At 45.3% G+C, this 27,234-nt stretch overlaps 2 protein-coding genes across 3 annotated transcripts; one reads left to right on the forward strand and one right to left on the reverse strand.

Moving 5' to 3' along the window:
* Positions 1–7,692: 7,692 nt before the first annotated feature.
* Positions 7,693–8,358, reverse strand: LOC109760450 (ethylene-responsive transcription factor ERF061-like). Its single transcript, XM_020319271.1, has one exon. It carries the CDS (start codon positions 8,356–8,358, stop codon positions 7,693–7,695), a length of 666 nt encoding a protein of 221 aa, XP_020174860.1.
* A 1,014-nt stretch (positions 8,359–9,372) lies between these two features.
* On the forward strand, positions 9,373–14,747 carry LOC109760451 (adenine phosphoribosyltransferase 2). Of its 2 annotated transcripts, none has more exons than XM_020319272.4 (7): positions 9,373–9,677; positions 9,771–9,881; positions 11,321–11,413; positions 12,001–12,150; positions 13,398–13,456; positions 14,347–14,445; positions 14,533–14,747. In XM_020319272.4, the coding sequence occupies exons 1-6, from the start codon at positions 9,482–9,484 to the stop codon at positions 14,428–14,430; spliced, it is 693 nt and encodes a 230-aa protein (XP_020174861.1). In that variant the 5' UTR covers positions 9,373–9,481; the 3' UTR covers positions 14,431–14,445; positions 14,533–14,747. The 2 variants fall into 2 exon arrangements, with proteins under 2 accessions (XP_020174861.1, XP_020174863.1); XM_020319274.4 differs by having other exon boundaries at positions 14,365–14,445.
* The last annotated feature ends 12,487 nt before the right edge of the window (positions 14,748–27,234 follow it).

Consider the following 27,234-nt stretch of genomic DNA (forward strand, 5'->3'; position numbering starts at 1 on the left):
ATGAGAACAAAGTATGGACTTTGGTTGACTTGCCCGATGATCGGCAAGCCATAGAAACTAAATGAATCTTCAAGAAGAAGACTGACGTTGACGGTAATGTTACTGTCTACAAAGCTCGACTTGTTGCGAAAGGTTTTCGACTAGTTCAAGGAGTTGACTATGAGACCTTCTCACCCGTAGCGATGCTTAAGTCTGTCTGAATCATGTTAGCAATTGTCGCATTTTGTGATTATGAAATTTGGCAAATGGATGTAAAAACTGCATTCCTTAATGGATATATTAAAGAAGAGTTGTATATGATGCAACCAGAAGGTTTTGTCGATCCTAAAGGTGCTAACAAAGTGTGAAAGCTCCAGTGATCCATTTATGGACTGGTGCAAGCCTCTCGGAGTTGGAATATACGCTTTGATAGTGTGATCAAAGCATATGGTTTTATACAGACTTTTCGAGAAGCCTGTATTTACAAGAAAGTGAGTGGGAGCTCTGTAGCATTTCTAATATTATATGTGGATGACATATTGTTGATTGGAAATAATACAGAATTTCTGGATAGCATAAAAGGATACTTGAATAAGAATTTTTCAATGAAAGACCTTGGTGAAGCTGCTTATATATTGGGCGTCAAGATCTATAGAGATAGATCAAGACGCTTAATTGTACTTTCACAAAGCACATACATTGATAAAGTTTTGAAGAAGTTCAAAATGGATCAGTCAAAGAAAGGGTTCTTGCCTGTGTTACAAGGTGTGAAGTTGAGTCAGACTCAATGCCCGACCACTGCAGAAGATAGAGAGAAAATGAAAGTCATTCCCTATGCCTCAGCCATAGGTTCTATCATGTATGCAATGCTGTGTACCAGACCTGATGTGTGCCTTGCTATAAGTTTAGCAGGGAGGTACCAAAGTAATCCAGGAGTGGATCACTAGACATCGGTCAAGAACATCCTGAAATACTTGAAAAGGACTAAGGATATGTTTCTCGTTTATGGAGATGACAAAGAGCTGGTCGTAAATGGTTACATCGATGCAAGCTTTGACACTGATCCGGATGACTCTAAGTCGCAAACCAGATACGTGTTTATATTGAATGGTGGAGCTGTCAGTTGGTGCAGTTCCAAGCAGAGCGTCATGGGGGGATCTACGTGTGAAGCGGAGTACATAGCTACTTCGAAAGCAGCAAATGAATGAGTCTGGATGAAGGAGTTCATATCCGATCTAGGTGTAATACCTAGTGCATTGGGTCCAATGAAAATCTTTTGTGACAATAATGGAGCAATTGCCTTGGCGAAGGAATCCAGATTTCACAAGAGAACCAAACACATCAAGAGACGCTTCAATTCCATCTGCGGTCAAGTCAAGGAGGCAGACATAGAGATTTGCAAAATACATACGGATATGAATGTTGCAGACCCGTTGACTAAGCCTCTTCCACGAACAAAACATGATAAGCACCAAGACTCCATGGGTGTTAGAATCATTACTATGTAATCTAGATTATGGACTCTAGTGCAAGTGGGAGACTGGAGGAAATATGCCCTAGAGGCAATAATAAAGGTCTTATTTATATTTCCTTATATCATGATAAATGTTTATTATTCATGCTAGAATTATATTAACGGAACTTAGTACATGTATGAATACATAGACAAAACTGAGTATCCCTAGTATGCATCTACTTGACTAGCTCGTAAATCAAAGATGGTTAAGTTTCCTGACCATAGACATGTGTTGTCATTTGATGAACGGGATCACATCATTAGAGAATGATGTGATGGACAAGACCCATCCGTTAGCTTAGCATAATGATCGTTTGTGTAGGTGTGAGGGACTCGTGCGTGGCCTCCTACTCGATTGATACCTTGGTTCTCAAAAACTGAGGGAAATACTTACGCTGCTTTACTGCATCACCCTTTCCTCTTCAAGGGAAAACCAACGCAGTGCTCAAGAGGTAGCAAGAAGAATTTCTGGCGCCGTTGCCGGGGAGGCTTACGCAAGGCCAAGTCAAGATTTGGACTCCCGACAACGAGCCATTTCTGGCGCCGTTGCCGGGGAGTCTACGCAAAAGTCAACATACCAAGTACCCATCACAAACCCTTAGCTCCCGCATTACATTATTTGCCATTTGCCTCTCGTTTTCCTCTCCCCCACTTCACCCTTGCCGTTTTATTCGCCCTCTCTTTTCCGTTCGCCTCTTTTTTGCTTGCTTCTTATTTGCTCGTGTGTTGGATTGCTTGCTTGTCATTATGGCTAGTCCCCTATCTTCTCCGTTGTCTCCCGAAAATGAAGTTCTTAATTTTAAGCAAAGGGAAGGAGAAAATCTAAAAGACGCTTGGTATAGAATTTGCAATGCTCAAAATAGATCTACCAGGAAGCAATCTACTTCCGTTCTTCTCCGCAATTTTTATGTAGGCGCTACTCCTTGGTACAGATATATCTTTGATACCATTACCGGAGGGAATTTCTTGGGTAGCCATACTTTTGATTCTTATAATGCTATGATAGATTTGTTTGGCTCACCCCCTCTTTTGGTTAATGGAACTATGTTAACTTTGGAGCATGTAATGGAAAGACTTGAAATTATTGAAAATAAAGTTGCTATCGTAGAGTTAATTGAAAATTTGGATAAAAGGATCCACAACCAAATTACCCAATATGGATCTAAAGTAGGAGTCACTTTGAAAAATATTAAGGAGAAGGAACCCACAGTTAATGAAAGAATAAATCAGGATTCCACTAGAATCGAGGGTATCATTACCAACTTGGGAACCGCTTTTTCTTCTGTAAAGAATACTCCAAGTCCTCCAACTAAAATCGTCAAGCTTATGTATGTTCCTAAAAATAAGGGTGAATCCCCTAGCAAGGAAACTGCGGATCTCAAATCTATAAGTATTCATCCCAATCTTTTTGCTATCATTAAGGAACCATTTGCTACAAATGAACTTTTCAATTTTGCTCCTAGAAGTTTGATAATTAATAAAAAATACGAAACTTCTAAGGGAGATATATGTTTCATTAAAGAATTGCCAACTAAAGATGGCAATACCTAGATCTATCCTTGCTATTATGCCTAGCTAGGGGCGTTAAACGATAGCGCTTGTTGGGAGGCAACCCAATTTTATTTTAGTTTTTTTACCTTTTGCTTTTGTTTAGGAATAAATGTTTGATCTAGCCTCTGGTTAGATTTGTTTTTATGTTTTAATTAGTGTTTGTGCCAAGTTTAACCTATAGGATCTTCTTGGATGATAATTATTTGATCTTGCTGAAAATTCCAGAAACTTTCTGTTCACGAAAATAATTGTTAAAAATCACCAGAACGTGATAAAATATTGATTCCAATTGCTGCTAATCAATAAACAAATTGTCTAGGCCTTCCTATTTTTTCTGAATCTTTTGAGTTCCAGAAGTTTGCGTTAGTTACACATTACTACAGACTGTTCTGTTTTTGATAGATTCTGTTTTTCGTGTGTTGTTTGCTTATTTTGATGAATCTATGGCTAGTAAAATAGTTTATAAACCATAGAGAAGTTGGAATACAGTATGTTTAACACCAATATAAATAAAGAATGAGTTCATTACAGTACCTTGAAGTGGTGTTTTGTTTTCTTTCGCTAACGGAGCTCACGAGATTTTCTGTTAAGTTTTGTGTTGTGAAGTTTTCAAGTTTTGGGTAAAAGATTTGATGGATTATGGAATAAGGAGTGGCAAGAGCCTAAGCTTGGGGATGCCCATGGCACCCCAAGATAATCTAAGGACACCTAAAATCCAAAGCTTGGGGATGCCCCGGAAGGCATCCCTTCTTTCGTCTACTTCCATCGGTAACTTTACTTGGAGCTATATTTTTATTCACCACATGATATGTGTTTTGCTTGGAGCGTCTTGTATTATTTGAGTCTTTGTTTGTTAGTTTGCCACAATCATCCTTGCTGTACACACCTTTTAAGAGAGACACACATGATTCGGAAATTGTTAGAATACTCTAGTGCTTCACTTATATCTTTTAGAGCACTGCGGTGGATTTGTTTTAAAGAAACTATTGATCTCTCATGCTTCACTTATATTATTTTGAGAGTCTTAAAATATCATGGCAATTTGCTTTAATTATAATATCATGAGAAATTTGATGCTTGATAATTGTTTTGAGATATAAAGGTGGTAATATCATACTTGTGCTAGTTGAGTAATTGTGGAATTGAAAAATACTTGTGTTGGAGTTTGTGATTCCCGTAGCATGCACGTATGGTGAACCGTTATGTAACGAAGTCGGAGCATGAGGTATTTATTGATTGTCATCCTTTGTGTGGCGGTCGGGATCGCGCGATGGTTAACTCCTACCAACCCTTCCCCTAGGAGCATGCGTAGTAGTACTTTGCTTCGAGGGCTAATAAATTTTTGCAATAAGTATATGAGTTCTTTATGACTAATGTGAGTCCATGGATTATAGGCACACTTACCTTTCCACAATTTTCTAGCCTCTTCGGTACCGTGCATTGCCCTTTCTCACCTTGAGAGTTGGTGCAAACTTCGCCGGTGCATCCAAACCCCGTGATATGATACGCTCTATCACACATAAACCTCCTTATATCTTCCTCAAAACAGCCACCATACCTACCTATTATGGCATTTCCATAGCCATTCCGAGATATATTGCCATGCAACTTTCCATCGTTTCGTTTATCATGACACGCTCCATCATTGTCATATTGCTTTGCATGATCATGTAGTTGACATTGTATTTGTGGCAAAGCCACCATTCATAATTCTTTCATACATGTCGCTCTTGATTCATTGCATATCCCGGTACACCGCCGGAGGCATCCACATAGAGTCATATTTTGTTCTAAGTATTGAGTTGTAATTCATGAGTTGTAAGTAAATAAAAGTGTGATGATCATCATTATTAGAGCATTGTCCCAAGTGAGGAAAGGATGATGGAGACTATGATTCCCCCACAAGTCGGGATGAGACTCCGGACTAAAAAAAAGAGGCCATAAAAAAGAGAAAAGGCCCAAAATTAAAAAAAAAATGAGAGAAAAAGAGAGAAGGGACAATGTTACTATCCTTTTACCACACTTGTGCTTCAAAGTAGCACCGTGATCTTCATGATAGAGAGTCTCTCGTTTTGTCCTTTCATATACTAGTGGGAAATTTCATTATAGAACTTGGCTTGTATATTCCAATGATGGGCTTCCTCAAATGCCCGAGGTCTTCGTGAGCAAGCAAGTTGGATGCGCACCCACTTAGTTTCTTTTGTTTGAGCTTTCATACACTTATAGCTCTAGTGCATCCGTTGCATGGCAATCCCTACTCCTTGCATTGACACCAATTGATGGGCATCTCCATAGCCCGTTGATTAGCCTCGTTGATGTGAGACTTTCTCCTTTTTTGTCTTCCCATATAACCCCTACCATTATACCTATTTCCACCATAGTGCTATATCCATGGCTTGCGCTCATGTATTGCGTAAAAGTTGAAAAGGCTGAAGCGCGTTAAAAAGTATGAACCAATTGCTTGGCTAAAACCGGGGTTGTACATGATGTGAATATTTTGTGTGCGGAAGATGGAGCATAGCCAGACTATATGATTTTGTAGGGATAACTTGCTTTGGCTATGTTATTTTGATAAGACATAATTGCTTGGTTAGCATGCTTGAAGTATTATTGTTTTTTATGTCAACATTAAACTTTTATCTTGAATCATATTAAATCTGAACATTCGTGCCACAATAAGAAGAATTACATTGAAATTATGCTAAATAGCATTCCACATCAAAAATTCTGTTTTTATCATTTACCTACTCGAGGACGAGGAGGAATTAAGCTTGGGGATGCTTGATACGTCTCCAACGTATCTATAATTTTTTATTGCTCCATGCTATATTATATTATGTGTTGGACAATATTGGGCTTTATTATACACTTTTATATTATTTTTGGGACTAACCTATTAACCGGAGGCCCGGCCCAGAATAGTTGTTTTTTTTTGCCTATTTCAGAGTTTCGCAGAAAAAGAATATCAAACGGAGTCCAAACAGAATGAAACCTTCGGGAACGTGATTTTTGGAACGAACGTGATCCAGAGGACTTGGACCCTACGTCAAGACATCAACCAGGAAGGCACGAGGTAGGGGGGTGCGCCTACCCCCTGGGCGCGCCCTCCATCCTTGTGGGGCCCACGTTGCTCCACCGACGTACTTCTTCCTCCTATATATACCTACGTACCCCCAAACTACCAGATACGGAGCCAAAAACCTAATTCCACCGCCGCAACCTTCTGTAGCCGTGAGATCCCATCTTGGGGCCTTTTCCGTAGCTCCGCCGGAGGGGGCATCGATCACGGAGGGCTTCTACATCAACACCATAGCCTCTCCGATGATGTGTGAGTAGTTTACCTCAGACCTTTGGGTCCATAGTTATTAGCTAGATGGCTTCTTCTCTCTTTTTGGATCTCAATACAATGTTCTCCCCCTCTCTTATGGAGATCTATTCGATGTAATCTTCTTTTGCGATGTGTTTGTTGAGACCGATGAATTGTGGGTTTATGATCAAGTTTATCTATGAACAATATTTGAATCTTCTTTGAATTCTTTTATGTATGATTGGTTATCTTTGCAATTCTCTTCGAATTATCAGTTTGGTTTGGCCTACTAGATTGATCTTTCTTGCAATGGGAGAAGTGCTTAGCTTTGGGTTCAATCTTGCGGTGTCCTTTTCCAGTAATAGTAGGGGCAGCAAGGCACATATTGTATTGTTGCCATCGAGGATAACAAGATGGGGTTTATATCATATTACATGAGTTTATCCCTCTCCATCATGTCATCTTACTTAAAGCGTTACTCTGTTATTTTGAACTTAATACTCTAGATGCATGCTGGATAGTGGTCGATGTGTGGAGTAATAGTAGTAGATGCAGGCAGGAGTCGGTCTACTTGTCGCGGACGTGATGCCTATATACATGATCATACCTAGATATTCTCATAACTATGCTCAATTCTGTCAATTGCTCAACAATAATTTGTTTACCTACCGTAATACTTATGCTCTCGAGAGAAGCCACTAGTGAAACCTATGGCCCCCGGGTCTATTTTCCATCATATTAATCTTCCAACACTTAGCTATTTTTATTGCCTTTTATTTTACTTTGCATCTTTATTATAAAAATATCAAAAATATTATCTTATCATATCTATCAGATCTCACTTTTGTAAGTGACCGTGAAGGGATTGACAACCCCTTTATTGCGTTGGTTGCGAGGATTTTATTTGTTTGTGTAGGTGCGAGGGACTCGTGCGTGGCCTCCTACTGGATTGATACCTTGGTTCTCAAAAACTGAGGGAAATACTTACGCTGCTTTACTGCATCACCCTTTCCTCTTCAAGGGAAAACCAACGCAGTGCTCAAGAGGTAGCAGAAGCCCGCACATTGCCTTCTCCCCATCCAACAACGCACTCTCGCCCGCCTCCTTCGTCGCCGACGCCGCCGGTCAGTTGAACATAGATAGTATAAAAAGATAGTACCAAGGATCAACTGTTAAAAGAAAAGATGAACTACTCACCGGGGTGGCCGGATAGTATAAGGATACATAGATAGTTCATAGCATAGACTGTTAAAAGAAAAGATCAACTACTCGTCGTTTTCCGACTCCGACTCGGTAATGTCCTCCTCCGACGTCTGAATGTAGGGCGTCGGCATGCCGCTCATCCTCGGAGTCCCAGGACCGACGATTCTCCTAGCTTCATGTTCAATTGAGCGGCTTGCTTCCGCGCACGCTTGTCCTCCCGATAGGCGGCTCGCTCTGTCTTCCTCGCCTCTCTCTCCGTCCTCAGTTGCTTGTAGAACTGGCGCTCATTGACGATGTCCTGCGGGAAGCGTTCGCGCCACACTGCCATGGCTTCCTCGTCCATCTCGGCGATGGCGAGTCGACGCTGCCGCCTCCGGTTGTCACGACGATCCTCGTTGGTGAAAAGCCGCGGGAGAGGCGCGAGATCTTGCGCCTGTTGGCTCGTCGACACGTCGGGATAATTCATCTCCCGATAAGGCCGCCGGAGGCGCCACGCCGCCGCGTCGTACGCGCGGGCCGCCTCCTCTGCGGTGTCAAAGGTGCCGAGACTGAGGCGTTTTTCGCCAAACCAGATTTCGGAGGAGAAGTCGCCGGAGCGGCGTTCGCGGACTCCGTGAAAATCCGAAGCGCCCAGGCGGCCCATCGACATGGTGGTGCAGAGGCGGCGAGGCGAGTGGGCGGCGGACAGTGTGTGGAGGGAACGCCTTCTTATAACGCGCGCCGGACGCGGCGCGCCAAAACCAGTGCGCGCTAGGCCAATTTTTTCCCGCGCGCTGGAGCACCAAAACCAGGGCGGCGACATGGCCGCTGGCATGATCTATGGTCGTGGGCCTTTTTCTAAAATTGCGCGCAGACATAAAATCGGTCGGCGCACTGGGCGCCCTGCCGACCCAAATCTAAAAGAGGCCGGACGCCGGGCGGGCGGCCGACCCAAACGGACAAAAAGCGGATGAAATCGCCGTCCGTTTGGGTCGCCCCATTGGAGTTGCTCTTACAACTTTCCTGACGTGACTATGATTTTCCCCAATTTTATGTTCAAGATAATATCCTCTTGAGATTTTGCCATTCACGCCAATTTTCCACAAGAACATCAACAACGCATAATCAACACCGATGAATTCATGAGCGATCCAAGAGAGCGAAGAGGTCGAGGCTGAGCACACTGCACACAGGGCAGCAGCAGCAAGGGTACGGGCTCGCGGCACGGTACACCGAATACCTGGACGAAATAAAGGTGACATAACTGGCGCCGTACCGCTGCCCACTGCTGATCCTGCGCGCGGCAGGGCATGCAGCGGCACCGGCACCGGCACCGGCATCGGATCCGCTCCGCTCCGGGCGCGTGTTTGGACGTGGTGCCATGCCGAGGCCGAGCGACGAAACACGAAAGGGTGAAAAGCAGAGCAAAGGATGGTGCGCGCGCCTGTGGGAATCGGCGCCGGTGCCAAGTGCAGTAACTCCTCCCTCCACCTGTTCCATTTCTGCGAAACGGCTACCTACTGCTCACCAATAGAAGCAAGAAAACTCTAGAGAGAGAGGCGGAGGCCGTAGGTCGGGAAAGCGACGCGGCGCGCGCGCGCCCACACAGGCAGGCACACACATTGTCACGTAGTACAGGTAGGCAGTGGGTAGGCTATAGACAGGGTCTACTCCTACGCGGGAGGGTCACAGGCTATGCGTTGTGAACAGGACCCCGTGGTCCGCTGCCTGCTTGTTTCCGAGTCCAAGGATGACTCGTCGTCATAATGAAGGAAGGAACGCCCCCGCAACCGCAACCCCCCTCTCTTCTCCTCCGTTTCCTTTTCCCTGCTATATATACACCGCACCGGCACGCCACACCCGTCAGCAAGCAACATTAACTCACTTGTTGAGCTCCACACTCCAGCTCCAGCGCAGCCTCAGAGTGCAGAGGAGAGTGAGTGGGCATGGGCGAGGAGGCCAATTGCGACGCCGTGATGGAGGCCGGCAACGGCAACGGCAAGGCCAAGGAGAACGGCCACGCCACAGCCGTTTTGGCCATGCCGGACGTCAAGGCCGACGACGCCGTGGTGGCGCCCGCCGACCCTCGCCTGCAGGGCATCTCCGACGCCATCCGCGTCGTCCCGCACTTCCCCAAGCAAGGTAGGTCCTCCCCTCTCTTGGTCTTGACTCTTGATCCATCCAGCAGCGCAGCGCACGACCGACATAAAACTTGCTTGTTGGGTCGCATCGCAGGCATCATGTTCAACGACATCACGACGCTCCTGCTGCGGCCCGGGGTGTTCAAGGACGCCGTGGACATGTTCGTGGAGCGCTACCGCGGCATGGGCATCGCCGCCGTCGCCGGTAACCCACCCGTCCCTCCTTAGTAGTAATTCCCCCATGCATGTACGTGCTAGTACTTTGTCTAGCTCCCGCTCCGTCTTCGTCCCGTCCTTTGAAGGCAAAGAAGAGGCAGAGGGTGGTAGAGAAGGAGGGCTGGGCTGAGCTGTTGGCAGCGTAGTGTAGTGTTGTGAGATTCCATCCATTCCGTAATATCTTTGGGGGAGATCTCCCGTGGTCCTTTTGCTCCCCCATGCTTGTCGTCGCCCGGGTGCGCTTTTTCGCATCACTCTACTCACCCGTCCTTCGCCTTTTCTCGGGAGGACAATATCATATAGCAGCCACAATAATAGTCCCACGCCAGTTCCTGCTAACTAAGCTTTGCCACACCCTTCATCTTAGTAGAAGATGTGCCACTGTGTGTTGTGCCACTACCAAATCGCTAGTACTACTGTGCATGTGAGTAGGAGTTCTGGCGGTCACGGTTGGTAATGGTGGCGTGGTGGTAAAACGGTGCTGCGTCGGCCGTTTCCGGTCACGGGTCGAGGGCTGCCTACCAAAACGGAAAGTCGGGCGTCTGGTACGTTGTGCATGTGGGGGTTATGGTCTTTTATGCTAAGATATTGATAATGCCATGGCCATATGGTCGATCTCTCGTCGGGGCGTGCTCAAAAGCTCCATTTTCTCTCTCTCTGAGGAATCGGCAGTGAGCTGCTCGCCAAGTATATTATCAGGTCAGAACAAGGAGGCTCTTTTTTTCTTTTCATGGCGTTGTTTAGAACTAGACTAGAGGAATGTATGCGTCGACAGACCCGACCCGGCCTCGCAGAGTGCGTGCGTGCGAGCCAGAATGTTTGGCACATGACGCGGTCGCGCTTCTCTCCTTTTTTTCAAAGCCCGTGGGCCGTGACGAGTCGGAGGGGATCTGCCGCATTCAATGGCGTATCCGGGGCGCATGTAGAAGCCCTGGCACGGGCAGATCTCGCGGCCAGCGAGGGGACCAGGTCTCAAGGTCCCCCGTGGTCCGACGGCCGCGGCCGTGTCTGCCGGGGATCGGACGGTGGGTGGCCGCGGTACACCGGACGGACGGATAGGCGCCTGTAGCACCCCGTTTGCTCTGAGGTCATGCATGTGGCCAATCTGCCGTCGTTTTCACGGGAAAGTACTGCTTCTCAGATTTTGCTTTGTTCCTTTGTTGGATCCTCTGTCTGCTTTGCTTCTGCGATTCCTTGCTGGTCCTGGATTTTCCATTATGTTTCCTCATAACCTCTCCTCCTCTTTTCTTTACTAGACTAGACTAGAGTATCTTATTCTCGACTAAATCTAAATGGAGTTATTATGTTGTGTGTCATCATCTTATTATACTGATACTAGAATGCTATAGTACTCTAGTAAAGTTTATTTTAGATGTGTTAGCCGAAGCGTAGGAGCATTCTTCTGACTTGTTTGTTTCCATCCTTCAGGGATTGAGGCGAGAGGATTTATATTTGGCCCCGCGATTGCACTAGCCATCGGTGCCAAGTTCATTCCGTTGCGTAAGCCTAAGAAACTCCCAGGTGAGCTCCCCTCAAAAAGGTTCCTTTCTGCATAATTGCCATGCTCTGGAACCTGTTGCCATTTGTCTATTCAGCTGTGCGATAACGACCTAGTCGAGTAAATTTGTTTCCATCTTTTTCTCGTGCGAGCAAGTAAAGCCGCAAGTAAAACTGGTAATCTGGAAGTAAATAAACTTTACACACACACACACACAAAAAGTTGTCAGCCCCTTTATGCAGCAGCGCATGATGAAACCTGAAGAAATTTGCAGACATTCAGTACCATCTCCCTTTGCAGTTTCCAGCACATGTTCTATTACTTTTTTTTAAATGCTTGCTGAGGCATGGGCAGGAGCTCTGCTCTGCCATTTCATATTTTCATATAAGAAGAAAAGAGTTGCCCGGTTAATTTGAGGAAAACCGGGCGAACACCAAATTATTACAGACACTAAAGACAGAAAAAGAAAACTAGAGGTTGGTGGCAGGGTTTAGGCAAGATATTGTGTGGTCAATTTAAAGTTTTTTTCCAAACCGCAAAAAAAAATATAAAACTGAAGTATTTTTCCAGCACACGGATGCGCTAACATTTTCTTTTACGAACATGAAAGGTGAGGTGATTTCTGAGACCTATGTTCTCGAATACGGAACTGATTGTCTGGAGATGCATGTTGGTGCTATCGAACCCCGCGAGCGTGTTTTGATCGTTGATGATCTGGTTGCAACTGGCGGGACACTTTGTGCTGCTATAAATCTTATGGGTAAGTATCGCAAACCTTACTCCCGCCATTTCATTTACTTTGATCAAGTTTGTATAGAAAATATTGACATCCATAATAGTAAATCAATATCATTGGAGTCTGAATATATTTTCATATCATATGTATTCATTATTATGAAATTTATGTTATTGCCTATAAACTTGGTCAAACACTATAAAGTTTGACTTAGGTAAAACCTAATATGCGGAATAAATAAAAACGGAGGAAGTATAATATTATGCATCCCCTGCGGTCTTGACCTGTACTTGCATGGTAATTTCAAACCAAATGCGACTAAATAGTACAGCCTCTGTTCATTAATATAAGACCTTTTTTGGACTTATGGTCCGTCTAAAAAACGTCTTATATTAATGGACAAAGGGGATAACTGTGAATTTGGTAAGGAATCCAGACAGAATACCTTGCATTTGATCACTATTTGCTTGGGTAATTCGTATGGATGCCATTTTATTTAGTTGTCTGTTACTTGTGCAACTTCAGATTCAAAGCCCATTATTCACTGACCGGGGTAACAGTTGATCAGTCAATTCTCGATTTGTTAGCCCTTTGACACATTTGCAGAAGGCACCAGTGCATGGCATGGCAGACCGGTAGTTGCTTAGCATCAGATTCAAGTATCTTATCAAGTGGAGTATCACTTGTCTTGAAACTGTACCACACCCTGCACATCTTTTACCACCCTAATTATTCAAATCCACAACGGCATCAACACTGTCAGAAACAGCTTAAATAATCCCTGGAATGTAGTAATAGACTAATTGGATTCGCATGTACGGATGGCAGGCCTCCACACAGCTTGGTGATAACCGATACTGGCCTAGTTATATATATTAATTAGTATGAAATCTTCCGTAATGGGACATGCTTTATATCTTGGCAAGATCTCTCCGGAGAGAATCTTGTTTGAAGATATGTCCTGGTACAAATTGATGTGCAAGCATGATTTGATGTTGACACTACATGTTTTGGAGGCTTCAATCACAGAATCAAGTACTCGCCCAGAATGCTATACTATCTTTTCAGCTGCACCTTTCCTTGTCTGCACTTACTCTGACGCTGTCATGCCATTAAGCATGCGTCTTTTTAAATAGTATTTTGCACAACCTTGTTTCTAGAACGCTATGCTGCCTTTTGGATACTTTTCTAGATGAATTTTATCTTGCACTAGTAAAAAGTAGATAGGTGTTTTTTGAATACTTTTTCTGACCGAACAGTTTGATTTCCAGAACGTGCTGGAGCTGATGTCGTTGAGTGTGCTTGTCTCATTGGGCTCCCTAAATTTAAGGTATTTCGTCTTTCTACACATGAATCAGATATACTATCCAAAGTGTCGAATGGCGTCTGAATCTGATATATACACATACGTATTATATTTCTGCTTCTTCGCTCTCACAACTCGTAGTATTTGTTACCAATTCTCATCCGTTTACTGCTCTGTCTGAAGCCTAAATTACACTGTCACCGGATTTGACCACTTGAATCGCGTAGTTCTTGGCCTGTGCACCTTTACTAGTTTGCTCAGACACTATCTGCTCTGCACACTTCATATAGCCTGTTGGCGCCATGTAGCTTCAGACAGTGGCGTCAATGGTTTGTTTCCACAAAAGGCGGCCATGAACAAACATGACCGACCATGTCTATTCCTCACAATCACAGCTGAGATAGTCGTATGAGTGTTACCAGCTGGTTATCCATAGGCTTGAGTAAAACAACTTGGGAATGGGGCATCTCTTTTCCCTTTTCCTCCTCTTCAAAACATATACTCGGTATATTCCTCACAAAACGGGGCTGTGCTGCTTACTAGCTTGTGCAATTGCACTGTCATGAATAAATAATACCAGGATTGGTCAAGGAATGGGGACTTGCATCACACTACATTATTTAGCCGGGGGCATTCCTCTTTTTTTTTTAATAAAAAAATGGTGCATCCTGTGGTGCTCATGTTGCAGAATAAGTGATGCACCTTACTAGATAGCGGATAGAGATCATGTGGCATCAAATGTGTGAGGACAATGTGAAAGAAGCATCAGGAACCATTCTTTAGTATTCGCTGTCAATCTTACACCAGTCACTGCAGTTGCTTGAAAAGCTTTCCATTGGGTGTATCTGAATTAGCGAATTATCCTACTACGTAGCTTGTAAAAGATTGTTGCTTGAATCTGGTCACTGAGACAGCAGCTCGGTCCCATGCAGGATTTTTACAAGCTCAACGGGAAGCCTGTCTATGTACTGGTGGAGTCTCTCGAATATGAAAAATGAGAAACCGGTGACCAGGTGAGCCTCTCTCTAAGGCCACTTTTCTTGCAAACCCCTGAATATCGAGTCGTACCGTGCTCTCATCTGGTCCTTTTTTTTTCTCAGGGACGCATCATGGCTTCATCCTGCTGCGGTAGTATTAGGGAGTGGGGGAGGTTAGGGAGCGGTACGTGAATGGATGTGTGTAGTCTTTGTAGGCTGAGTGGTTTCTTCAACTGTACTGAAGAGCTTCCTTGTGCTCGGGAGAAATGATCGTTAGCTGATACGTGAGTCCTGTAGTTCCATTATTATTGGTTATTATTAATTGTGTGGTTTGATTTCGTTCTTTGGCACGGGCAAGAGGATGGAGAGAAATCCTGCATCGTGGTGTGTGACGGGAATCACAGAGTGCAGTGTTTTGTCCCTGGGCGATCCCGTGTACGTTAGGGCCGGCCAAAGCGTCGTGCATGTCGTGTCGTACGCCTCATGCATGCATGCATGCGGAGATGCGCCGCCCTGCTTGCTTTCAGCGTCGATCGTGGCAGGGCAGGCGACGTGTTTTGTCTTGTCACGTCGGTCGGACCGGCAGGCAGGGCTTGGCGGCTGGTCGGAGGCGGCAAATTTGACAAATTTGACCTATAATCGAAATCAAATCACAGAATGAACTGGTTTCGTAACTATTTCACACCCCTGATCCTTTTGTGTAGCGCCTGCCACGCCGGCGCCACACCCTACGGTGCAGCGTCTAGCTCCGGGGCGTTGCACCAGTGTCCACCGTGGCAGCCCACGGGCCCGCACCCAGCAGTGCAACGCCTCCGAGCTAGGCGCTGCACCTGTAATGTGCAGCGCCTAGCCGCTAGGCGTTGCACGTGTAGGCGCTGCACTGTGACTTATATGCAAACGCGCCAGCCCTCTCCTCCCCCACCATTGGTAGTTACAGAAAAAAGGGCGGCGGCCATCTGCACTGCCCCTCTCAATCCCCTCTCCCAAATCCTTCCGATCCGACGATTTGGTCCGTGCATTTGTTCACCAATCCATCGTAGAAGGTACTCTCCTCCGATTCCCTTCTTTCTATCCATAGAAAATATTATGTTTTGAAGATTTGGGAAACCCTTGTTTGAATCTTGCATGTATTAGATTTGGGCAACTTTTGTTTGAATCTTGCGTATATTAGATTTGGGGAACCTTTGTTAGATTAGAATGTGGTTTGGATAGATAGGTTGACATGTTATTTATGTAGTTTGGATACATAGATTGACATGTTTTTTGTATGGAGAAGTAGATTGACATGTTATTTGTATGGAGAAGTAGATTGACATGTTATAGTTTGGATACATAGATTGACATGTTATTTGTATGAAGTAGGCCCAAGTAGGAGGAAGCACCATATGCTTTGGATCTTGCATGTAGTAGGCCTACTTTAGTTTTTTTGAATTGAAAAGATAATCGTGTTGACATGAATGCTTTGTTGAAATTGTTAGGATGGTTTGGCTTCTCGATGATCACTGGGACCATCAACACCGGTCGTACGCTATGGCGGTGCAGCAGCGGGTAATACTGAAAGTGGCCGGTGTTATGAATTTCGTATGTTTGTTCAAACACAAATGCCCCATATGTAATGTTATGATTTGTTTGTTTGTAGGAGCTTGCACCTCTGAAGCTTCGGTCTCACGGGATCAGCCTTGGAGGGATGAGCTATGATGAGCGGTACACACCTTATGTTAGGGAGGCAGGACTTCTCCCTTTCATTGAGTTGGTCCGCCGGTCGACGCCACCCAACAATGCTGCAGCACTCACCGCGCTTATTGATCATTGGAGGCCGGAGACACACACTTTCCATCTTCGGACCGGGGAGATGACCGTGACGCTGCAGGATATCGCTATGATCACCGGTCTTCCTATCGATGGCAATCCTTTATGTATGAACACCGATTCTGAAGGGTGGCGCGCGCAGATGCAAGCCCTTATCGGTATGGTTCCTCCGGAGCCTCGGGAGCCAGAAAGGGAAGATAAGAAGAAGGAAAGAGTCGCAGCGGGCGCTACTTTCACGTGGATATCATCGCACTTCGCTCATTGCCCCGATGATGCTAATGAGGACATGGTGAAGACTTATGCTCGTGTCTACATGTGGTACGTGGTATCGAGGACAATGTTTGCTGATGGCACCGGCAAGAATGCTCCATGGATGTGGCTGAAGGCGTTGACCGTCTTTGATAGCAAATGGAGTTGGGGTTCGGCGACACTAGCTTACTTGTATCGACAGGTATGAAGTTGTTTCCTTTTCACTTCATTGATACATTATCAATGCGCTTTTGCGGCAAATTTGACCATGTTCTTTTTTATGTGCAGTTGGACGATGCCAGTTGTAGGCACACTGGAGGTATTGGTGGTTGTCTGCTCGCACTTTCCATATGGAGCTGGGAGCGTTTGCCGGTTGGATGACCTAAGACCGTGAAGTACGAGGATTGGGACGATAAAGACGACCCACTACGGCTCCCCACTTGGGCTTACAAGTGGGATGTGTTAAATGAGACGACGGATGATCCCTCTATAATGTACAAGTTGTACAAGAGCGAGCTGGACGCCATCACGCCTGAGCAGGTGAACCGACCTTGCATAAGTGATTATCATGCTTAAATGTTCACTCGATATCAATTTTGCATTGAATCCCATTTTGCAGGTGGAATGGGAGCCGTATGGAAAAGGAGTGAGTTTTGGTAACCCTATAGAGTTCAGGCTTAATCCGATGTGCATTAGGGATAGGGATCTCTGGCATATGCGGTGCCCACTGATATGCAACTGGGCGGTTGAGCTTCACCTGCCACATCGGGTGTTCCGCCAGTTTGGTTTGTTCCAGTCACACCCGCCGGAGTGGGAGGACACGGACAAGTTGCTACATGCGTAAGATATAATTAACCTTGAGCACTTAGCAGCTTCTCGACGGTTTCGATGATGCTAATATCTTGTTTCTAACTTGCAGGTTGGATAGGAAAAAGCAGCGGAAGATCAAGGATTGGGCCAGCCATCACAGGAAGTATGTCGTGCAGTTCGCTCTTAGTGTGGAGCAAGCAAGGGCTGGAAAACGAGCCCAGCTTTGTGAGCACTGCCCGGATGCGTTCAACAACTATCTCACATGGTTTCTTGCAAGTACCCGCGTGGAGGTATGCCAGCCGGCGTATGCTGAGGAGATTCTGGAGGAACCCACCGTTTTTGATGAGGTAGCCCAGCACCAGTACAACGCATTAGTCAGGAAAGGCAACTCGGTCATCCCTTCAGCTCCAATGATGAACTTTGTGGTTAGCCCTTTTTGCTTTTCCATTCGCACTTTTCACATCTTCGCTTGCCTAACACTTTGATACCGTTTCTGTTCATAGCGTGCCCAGATCAAGAAAGCAGCTGACGAGACCGAGACTATTCTGGAAACAACCCCGGCTGGCAAAAGCGATGGGGAAGGTGCACTTCGAGAATTCATTAAGGTTCACATCTCCTTCAAACTAGCACTTAACATTTGTTGGTACGTTCCATGTCTCATTCATTTGTACATGTTGCAGCGCCAGGGATCGGAGATTATTACCTTGAGGGAGGGTTTGACTTCGAAATCCACGAACAAATTCTTCAAATTTGCAAGATTTGGAAGAAGATTTGAGAGGGGGGGAGAGTGGGAGAGGGGGCAAAGCTCGGGGGAGGGGGGAGAGAGTGTGTGGTGGGGGGGGGGGTGGGGGAGGGGGAGGGGGGCCCAGCCAAGTGGCTGGATAAGTCACAGTGCAGCGCCTAGCGGCTATGTGCAGCGCCTAACTCGGAGGCGTTGCACTGCTGGGTGCGGGCCCGTGGGCTGCCACGGTGGACACTGGTGCAACGCCCCGGAGCTAGGCGCTGCACCGTAGGGTGTGGCGCCGGCGTGGCGGGCGCTACACAAAAGGGTCAGGGGTGTGAAATAGTTACGGAACCAGTTCATTCTGTGATTTGATTTCGATTATAGGTCAAATTTGTCAAATTTGCCGTCAGAGGCTACAGCCTACAGGAGTCGTTCTCCGGCTAGCTAGCCTGGGCGCGGCCTGTCGTACGGCTCAGGCGTGTCGTACGTGAAGTTGTTGCCGGCGGCGCAGCGGTGGTAGCTGCATCAACGACCATGACTTTTCTACCGTCAGACTGGACCGAATCTGAACCTGTGGCGCGGCAGCGTTGCGTGTTGCGAGACAACTATATCACGTTGCGCGGCAGCGTTGCATGTTGCGGTATATTTTCTTTTTTCACAGTACAAACACTCAAACAAATACAAATACACTCACTCTACTTCTATAAGCATCTTTGAGAGGCTCAGCCGGCACATCATCTTGAATTGACAACGTCGTCACAGATGCCTTCATAGCAGGGGCGAATCTAAGGGCCAGGCTTCGCATGGCTTGAGCCTACCCTCAAAAATCGTCAATATTTTTTTAGTACTAAGCCTCAACATATTTGGCAGGCCCAGTCCAATAAAAACAGGTTCAGCCTACCCTGCATTTCTGTCCTAGATTCGCTGCTGCTTCGTAGTCAACAGAAACGTATCCTTCCACTGAAGGCACATCGCCGAAAGGCCTGGAATAAATATAGAATGCGAACACCAGTGTAAGTCTAGGACTTGAATGTCCACTGTCCTAACCATCCAATTGCAAGTTGGTTCGCACTGCATCTTCTTTATATTTTTTAGAGGAAAAGGGCATCTACTCCGGTTCCATTCCATCGGAAATGAAACCAAACCGAATACAACTTATTACAGCACGCGGGGGAAGATTGGTGTATGCCCTGCAACATTCAACCTAAACAAAATAAAAAGAGTGCTCCTCACAAGGGAAGAAACCAAAGCCCCAACCATACAGGGGTGGAGAAGATACAAGAACTAACGAGAGCATAGGGGAGGACAACACATCTTTTCAACATGAAGCCAGGACCACCATGTTGTCAGCACCCATCCATCCTCCCGCCTTCCTCAAAGAGTATTGCAGCCACAACTCACGTTTCCTCAGCCGGGCTCTGGCCAAAGCAGCAGGGGTGGTCTTCTGGCAACCTCCCACAGAGACAATGTGATCATCTCCACACACTCTTTTGCGTTTCCTGTGCATATGATTTTCCAAAGCAAGTAGTAACCAGCAATTTTCCCTAGGATCACTTGCACTCCAACCCTGGTGGCATTGTTAAAACACATATCATTTCTGCATCCCAGATAGCCTAGAGAGTAGCTGAATTGATCATGTTATTAGCTTGCAGAGATTTATTCTTGACCCACAGTAGCCACATTCTCGAATGTGGCCAGGGGTATACACCCAGTGAGGGAGTGAACAATTCTCCAAATCTGTGCAGCAACATCACACTAAAAAAGAGGTGACTAATGGTTTCATATTCACAGCAAAATAAACAAGTAACATCATTTAACTGTTGTCTTTTAACTAGGTTCCCCCTCACCAGCAATTTGTTATGAGCCAGCAGCCACAAGAAAATGTGAACATTGGGAGGAAATGAATATGCCAGATATCAGGAATAAAAACAGGGCTAATGCCTCTAAAGTTAACCATGGCATACATAGATCTAACAGAATATTTACCATTAGATTCAAGCTTCCAAATTAAAGCATCATCCTCATCAGAAATTTCGATAGGTTTAGCAATACTAACTAGGTCAAACCATAAAAGCGGTAATCTATTGTCCACACATCTCCTAAAGGTGATCTTAAGATCTACCCCATCCCACACATCAACAATAGGGATGTTATGTTCATTTGCAATACTATACAGCTCCCAAATTGAATGGCCAAGCTGCAAGACCCAAACCAGTGATCTTCCCAAAACTTGATTCTCCTACCATTGCCAATTCTCCATTGGAAACCAATTTTTGCAGCTTTGGCAGCCCACAAAACCCCTTTCCAGAGGGCGGGGGGGGGGGGGTTGTTATCAGGACAGGAGAAAAGTTGGCTTTTCTGGTTCTATATTTAGAATCAACAATCTGTTTCCACATCTTCTGGTCCCCTAATTGGTATTTATAAACCCAACAAGCAAGGAGGCTAAGGTTCATCTCAGCAATGTTAGGAATCCCTATCCCACCATATTGCTTTTTCTGGGTCAAAAGCCCCCAATTAGCTAAATGGTATTCATGACGCCCCTCATAATTATCCCAGAAGCAATGAGCCATTTGGTAGTTGATTAGGTTAATAGCCCATTTTGGGAATTTGATCATACTCATAAGATAGGTAGGGATACTAGCTAAAGAAGACTGGACCAAAACTAACTTCTTATCATATCCTAATAGTCTCCCTCTCCAACCAGCAGCTCTTTTAAGGACCTTGTCAACCACAGGTTGCAAGTCTTCTCTCCCAAGCTTGGAGAGATGTAGAGGGAGTCCTAAATATTTAAAGGGAAGGGACCCTAGAGCACAAGATAGAGCTTGGGCCACAAGTTGGGCATCTTCCTCCTTAATATTGATTGTAAATAGATCACACTTATGAAAGTTGATCCTCAACCCAGACAGTTGGTCAAAGTAAGAAAGCAACCATTTTAAGTTTTTAGCAGATTCAAGATTGTTTTCCAAGAAAAGAAGGTGACATCTGCATATTGCAGACTAATGACTCCTTGAGGAAAAATGTTAGACATCAACCCAGTTAGCATCTTATTTTTAGTAGCTTTAATCAGCATTTTGCTAAAGACATTAGCAACTAAGTTGAAGAGGAGGGGGGAGGCAGGATCACCCTGTCTCACCCCTTTAGAAGGCTAAAAAAACTCACTACTGCAATCATTAATCCTAACAACTACAGAACCTTTATAAATCAGAGATTCAATCTTCTTCATCCACTTGGGGCTAAACACTCTATGGTCCATCATATCTAAGAGGAACTCTTTACTAATTATATCATAAGCCTTCTCATAATCAAACTTAAAAACAAACCCTTCTTTATTATTGACAACCACATCATGAATAATTTCATGAGCTGTCACTGCACTATGAACCTACCTTTGATAAAGGCAGTTTGGTTCTGGGAGATAAGCTAATCACCTACTTCTCCCAAATGATTAGTAACACACTTAGAAAAAATTTAAAGCTACAATTGGTCAGGGCAATTGGCCTAAATTTTTGAATGGTGCTAGTGAAGGAAATATGCCCTAGAGGCAATAATAAAGTTGTTATTTTATATTTCCTTATTCATGATAAATGTTTATTATTCATGCTAGAATTGTATTGATCGGAAACCTAAATAGATGTGTAAATACATAGACAAACACTATGTCCCTAGTGAGTGTCTACTTGACTAGCTCGTTGATCAAAGATGGTTAAGGTTTCCTAACCATGAACACGAGTTGTCATTTGATAACGGGATCACATCATTAGGAGAATGATGTGATGGACAAGACCCATCCGTTAGCTTAGCATATTGATCATTCAGTTTTATTGCTATTGCTTTCTTCATGTCAAATACATATTCCTTCGACTATGAGATTATGCAACTCCCGGATACTAGAGGAATGCCTTGTGTGTGCTATCAAACGTCACAACGTAACTGGGTGGTTATAAAGATGCTCTACAGGTATCTCCGAAGGTGTTTGTTGAGTTGGCATAGATCGAGATTAGGATTTGTCACTCCGAGTATCGGAGAGGTATCTCTGGGCCCTCTCGGTAATACACATCATAAGAAGCCTTGCAAGCAAAGTGACTAATGAGTTAGTTGTAGGATGAAGTATTACGGAACGAATAAAGAGACTTGCCGGTAACGAGATTGAACTAGGTATAAAGATACCGACGATCGGATCTCGGGCAAGTAACATACCGATGGACAAAGGGAATTACGTATGTTGTCGTAACAGTTCGACCGATAAAGATCTTCGTAGAATATGTAGGAGCCAATATGGGCATCCAGGTTCCGCTATTGGTTATTGACCGGAGAGGTGTCTCGGTTATGTCTACATAGTTCTCGAACCCGTAGGGTACGCACGCTTAACGTTCGATGACAATATTGTAATATATGAGTTATGTGATTTGGTGACCGAATGTTGTTCGGAGTCCCGATTAGATCACGGACATGAAGAAGAGTCTCAAAATGGTTGAGAGGTAAATATTGATATATAGGACGATAGTATTCGGACACCGGAAGTGTTCCGGAGGGTACCGGGTACATATCGGGTCACCGGAAGGGGTTCCGGGCACCCCCCCGGCAAAAGATATGGGCCTAATGGGCCAAGAGGGGAAACACACCAGCCACCAGGGGCTGGTGCGCCCCATATGGGCCAAACCAGAGGAAAAGGAAAGAGAGGAAGGGAGAAGGAAAGGGGGGATTCAGCTCCCCCTTCGTTCCCTCCTCCCTCCTCTTTCCTTTCCCCTCCGGTAAATAAGGAAGGGGAGGGGGCGGCCGGCCTAGGAGGAACCCAAGTAGGATTCAGTCCTACTTGGGGCGCCTCCTGGCCTCTCCCCTCTCCCTCCCACCTATATATATGTGGGGGCGCCCCCTAGCACACCCCAGACAATTGTTAGCCGTGTGTGGCGCCCCCTCCACTGTTTACTCCCACGGTCATATCTTCGTAGTGCTTAGGCGAAGCCCTGTGCGGATCACTTCATCATCACTGCCACCATGCCGTCGTGCTGACAGAACTCATCTACTACCTCGACAACTTGCTGGATCAAGAAGGTGAGGGACGCCACCGAGCTGAACGTGTGCAGAACACGGATGTGACGTGCGTTCGGTACTTGATCGGTTGAAGCGCGAAGAAGTTCAACTACATCAACCACGTTGAGAAATGCTTCCGCTCACGGTCTACGAGGGTACGTAGACACACTCTTCCCTCGTTGCTATGCATCTCCATGGATAGATCATTGCGTGTGCGTAGAATTTTTTTTATTTTCCATGCAACGTTTCCCAACACTGGCATCCGAGCCAGGTCTATGCGTAGATGATATGCACGAGTAGAACACAAAGAGTTGTGGGCGGTGATATTCATACTGCTTACCACCAACGTCTTATTTTGATTCGGCGGTATTGTGGGATGAAACGGCCCGGACCAACCTTACATGTCCACGCACATGAGACTGGTTCCACCGACAGACATGCAACTAGTTTTGCATAAAGGTGGCTGGCGGGTGTCTATTTCTCCTACTTTAGTTGAATCGAATTTGACTACGGCCGGTCCTTGTAGAAGGTTAAAACAGTAAACTTGACGAAACACCATTGTGGTTTTGATGCGTAGGTAAGAACGGTTCTTGCTAGAAGCCCGTAGCAGCCACGTAAACTTGCAACAACAAAGTAGAGGACGTGTAACTTTTTTTTGCAGGGCATGTTGTGATGTGATATAGTCAAGACATGATGTGATATACGTTAGTGTATGAGATGATCATGTGTTGTAAAAGTTATCGGCAACCGGCAGGAGCCTTATGGTTGTCTCTTTATGGTATGAAATGCAAACGCCATGTAATTGCTTTACTTTATCACTATGCGTTAGCGATAGTTGTAGAAGCAATAGTTGGCGAGACGACCACGACGCAACGATGGAGATCAAGGTGTCGAGCCGGTGACGATGGAGATCAGATGCTTTGGAGATGGAGATCAAAAGCACAAGATGATGATGGCCATATCATGTCACATATTTTGATTGCATGTGATGTTTATCTTTTATGCATCTTATTTTGCTTAGTACGACGGTAGCATTATAAGATGACCCCTTAACTAAATTTCAAGGTAAAAGTTTTCTCCCTGAGTATGCACCGTTGCGACAGTTCGTCGTGTTGAGACACCACGTGATGATCGGGTGTGATAGACTCTACGTTCACATACAACGGGTGCAAGACAGTTTTGCACATGCGGAATACTTGGGTTAACCTTGACGAGCCTAGCATGTACAGACATGGCCTCGGAACACTGGAGACCGAAAGGTCGAACGTGAATCATATAGTAGATATGATCAACATAGAGATGTTCACCATTGGTGACTACTCCATCTCACGTGATGATCGGACATGGATTAGTTGATTTGGATCACGTATCATTCAGATGACTTGAGGGATGTCTATCTAAGTGGGAGTTCTTAAGTAATTTGATTAATTGAACTTAATTTATCATGAACTTAGTCCTAATAGTATTTGCATATCTATGTTGTAGATCAATGGCCCGTGCTACCGTTCCCTTGAATTTTAATGCGTTCCTAGAGAAAGCTAAGTTGAAAGATGATGGTAGAAACTACACGGACTGGGTCCGTAACTTGAGGATTATCCTCATTGCTACACAGAAGAATTATGTCCTTTATGCACTGCTAGGTGACAGACCTATTACAGGAGCAGATGTAGGTGTTATGAACGTTTGGCAAGCTTGATATGATGACTACTTGATAGTTTAGTGTGCCATGCTTTACGGCTTAGAACCGGGACTTCAAAAACGTTTTGAATGCCATGGAACATATGAGATGTTCCAAGAGCTGAAATCGGTATTTCAGACTCATGCCCGTGTCGAGAGGTATGAGACCTCTGACAAGTACTTTGCCTACAAGATGGAGGAGAATAGCTCAACCGGTGAGCATGTGCTCAGAATGTCTGGGTACTACAATCACTTGAATCAAGTGGGAGTTAATCTTCCAGATAAGATAGTGATTGACATAGTTCTCTAGTCACTATCACCAAGCTACTAGAACTTTGTGATGAACTATAATATGCAAGGGATGACGAAAATGATTCCTAAGCTCTTCGTGATGCTGAAATTGGTGAAGGTAGAAATCAAGAAAGAGCATCAAGTGTTGATGATTAACAAGACCACTAGTTTCAAGAAAAAGGGCAAGGGAAAGAAAGGGAACTTCAAGAAGAATGGCAAGCAATTTGCCACTCCCATGAAGAAGCCCAAAGCTGGACCCAAGCGTGAAACTGAGTGCCTCTACTGCAAAGGAAATGGTCACTGGAAGCGGAGCTGCCCCAAATATTTGGCGGATAAGAAGGATGGCAAAGTGAACAAAGGTATATTTGATATACATGTTATTGATGTGTACCTTACTAATGCTCGTAGTAGCGCCTGGGTATTTGATACTGGTTCGGTTGCTCATATTTGTAACTGAAATAGGAGTTACGGATTAAACAAAGATTGGCTAAGGACGAGGTGACGATGCACGTCGGGAATGGTTCCAAGGTCGATGTGATCGCCGTCAGCACGCTACCTGTCGTGGAATTGTCACGTCAGATGTCCTCGTGCAAGGACTTAGTCGTGGAGCCATCGCAGCTAGGAAGCTTAAAGGGGTTAAACGGGACAAGGAACACGAGGGTTATACTGGTTCGGCCCCTTGCGGTGAAGGTAAAAGCCTACGTCCAGTTGAGGAGGTATTGATTAGGGTTTTGACGACCAGGAGCTAAACCGTCCTGCCTGGTTATCGATTTGGTCTTGCTTGTCCTTAAACCGCCGCCGGGTCGTCCCTTTATATAGAGAGGTTGACACCCAGCGGCTCTCAGAGTTCCGGCTGGCTCATAACAGTGTCCGGCTCGGACTCTTAACTATTCTTGCCTTACACTACAAGTTTCACCCTAACGGCGGTTATCACTACGGGCCCTTAGCCATCTCCGGGTCTTAAGCCCATTATTGACCCGCCGTCTTCAAGTTTGATACTGGGCTTCGCGTGATGACCATTATGATGTAACCCGGCCCCTCCTGGGCGGGTGACTCCAATGGTTATATCCTCAACATTAGGCCCCAGATTGATTTGAACTGGTTCATGTCAATCTTCAATCCCTTTGAGAGAAAATCTTCCGGCTTATATTTGTGCGAAGGTTATAACCCGCCGTGACGTCATCTTCTGGATTCCTGGTAACCCACCATGACGTCATCTTCCATTAAGTCCATTTTTTTATTCTGTCACACTCCAACGGATCTTTATCTTTAATGGCCACCCTGAAAATCGAGGCGCTTCTATAGCGAGATAATCACGCCTTGGCCTCCTCGTTTCTCGCACCCACTTATTAGCCTCACCTTATAAATAGGCCCGGCCCGTAAGCCTTCATTTGCTTATCTCCTCCATCGTCTTCCTCCTCTGGCACCCGAGAGCTCGAGCTCCGCCGCCGCCGCCGCTCTCCTGGTCTTCGTCAACCTCGGCCGCTGCATCACCCTGACCTGTCCAGAGAAACGGCGGCGACCTCCGTGACTCATCAGCACCCGTAAGTCCTTGCCACTCCATAGAATAGATCCGCATTAGGGTTCTTGCCGTTCCCCCTGTTCTTCGCAGTTCGTCACCATTTCTTCACAGTTTCTTCTACACGGCCCCCTTAGATCCAGAAACCATATAGAATTCGTGCGGCTGTGGTTTCGCACCCATTTTAAATAGCAGCATGTCCCCTTTACTTGCAAAGAGATCCCCTTAGAGCTCATGAACTTCTCTGTATCAGCTTTTTAGGTCTAGAAATTTTTTCTTTCCAGTCGATCGTTTGATCCAAAATAATTACTGCGATCTGTGAAACTTGTTTGTGCCACACTTAGTCAAAAATTGCATCTGTTAGCTATGGCGGCTCATATCTCCGGCTTAAAAGAGGCCATGCACTGTGAAATTTCCGGCTCACTTATGATAGAGTTTTAAACAACTTGAATTACTCACGATGCCCACAGCGGCTTAGATAACCCGACACAATTAGCCATATGTCATTAGGCCCCTTCATAAGCCGCCATCTTGAATACTGAACTGTAAACTTCCTCCGGCTTATAGTTGAACTGGACATTTCTTTTTGTCATAGGCTTTCGTCTTTCGCTCCCAAGGCACCCATCACGTGCAACTGGATGAGATCCAATGTTACTGATGATACTTTAGCTGATTTCGTGAAGATGGGTTACCTGCCTAAGAAGGAGGTCATGTC

The sequence above is a fragment of the Aegilops tauschii genome, chromosome 6 (assembly GCF_002575655.3).
Source record: "Aegilops tauschii subsp. strangulata cultivar AL8/78 chromosome 6, Aet v6.0, whole genome shotgun sequence".
NCBI classification, from domain to species: domain Eukaryota; kingdom Viridiplantae; phylum Streptophyta; class Magnoliopsida; order Poales; family Poaceae; genus Aegilops; species Aegilops tauschii.

Bases quoted from the DNA above. Each gene is read 5' to 3' on its own strand.
- LOC109760451 (XM_020319272.4), top strand. From the start codon at position 9,482: ATGGGCGAGGAGGCCAATTGCGACGCCGTGATGGAGGCCGGCAACGGC. The intron at 9,678-9,770 runs GTAGGTCCTCCC...GTCGCATCGCAG, and splicing joins CCCGCACTTCCCCAAGCAAG to GCATCATGTTCAACGACATC. The intron at 9,882-11,320 runs GTAACCCACCCG...TCCATCCTTCAG, and splicing joins GGGCATCGCCGCCGTCGCCG to GGATTGAGGCGAGAGGATTT.
- LOC109760450 (XM_020319271.1), bottom strand. From the start codon at position 8,358: ATGTCGCCGCCCTGGTTTTGGTGCTCCAGCGCGCGGGAAAAAATTGGC.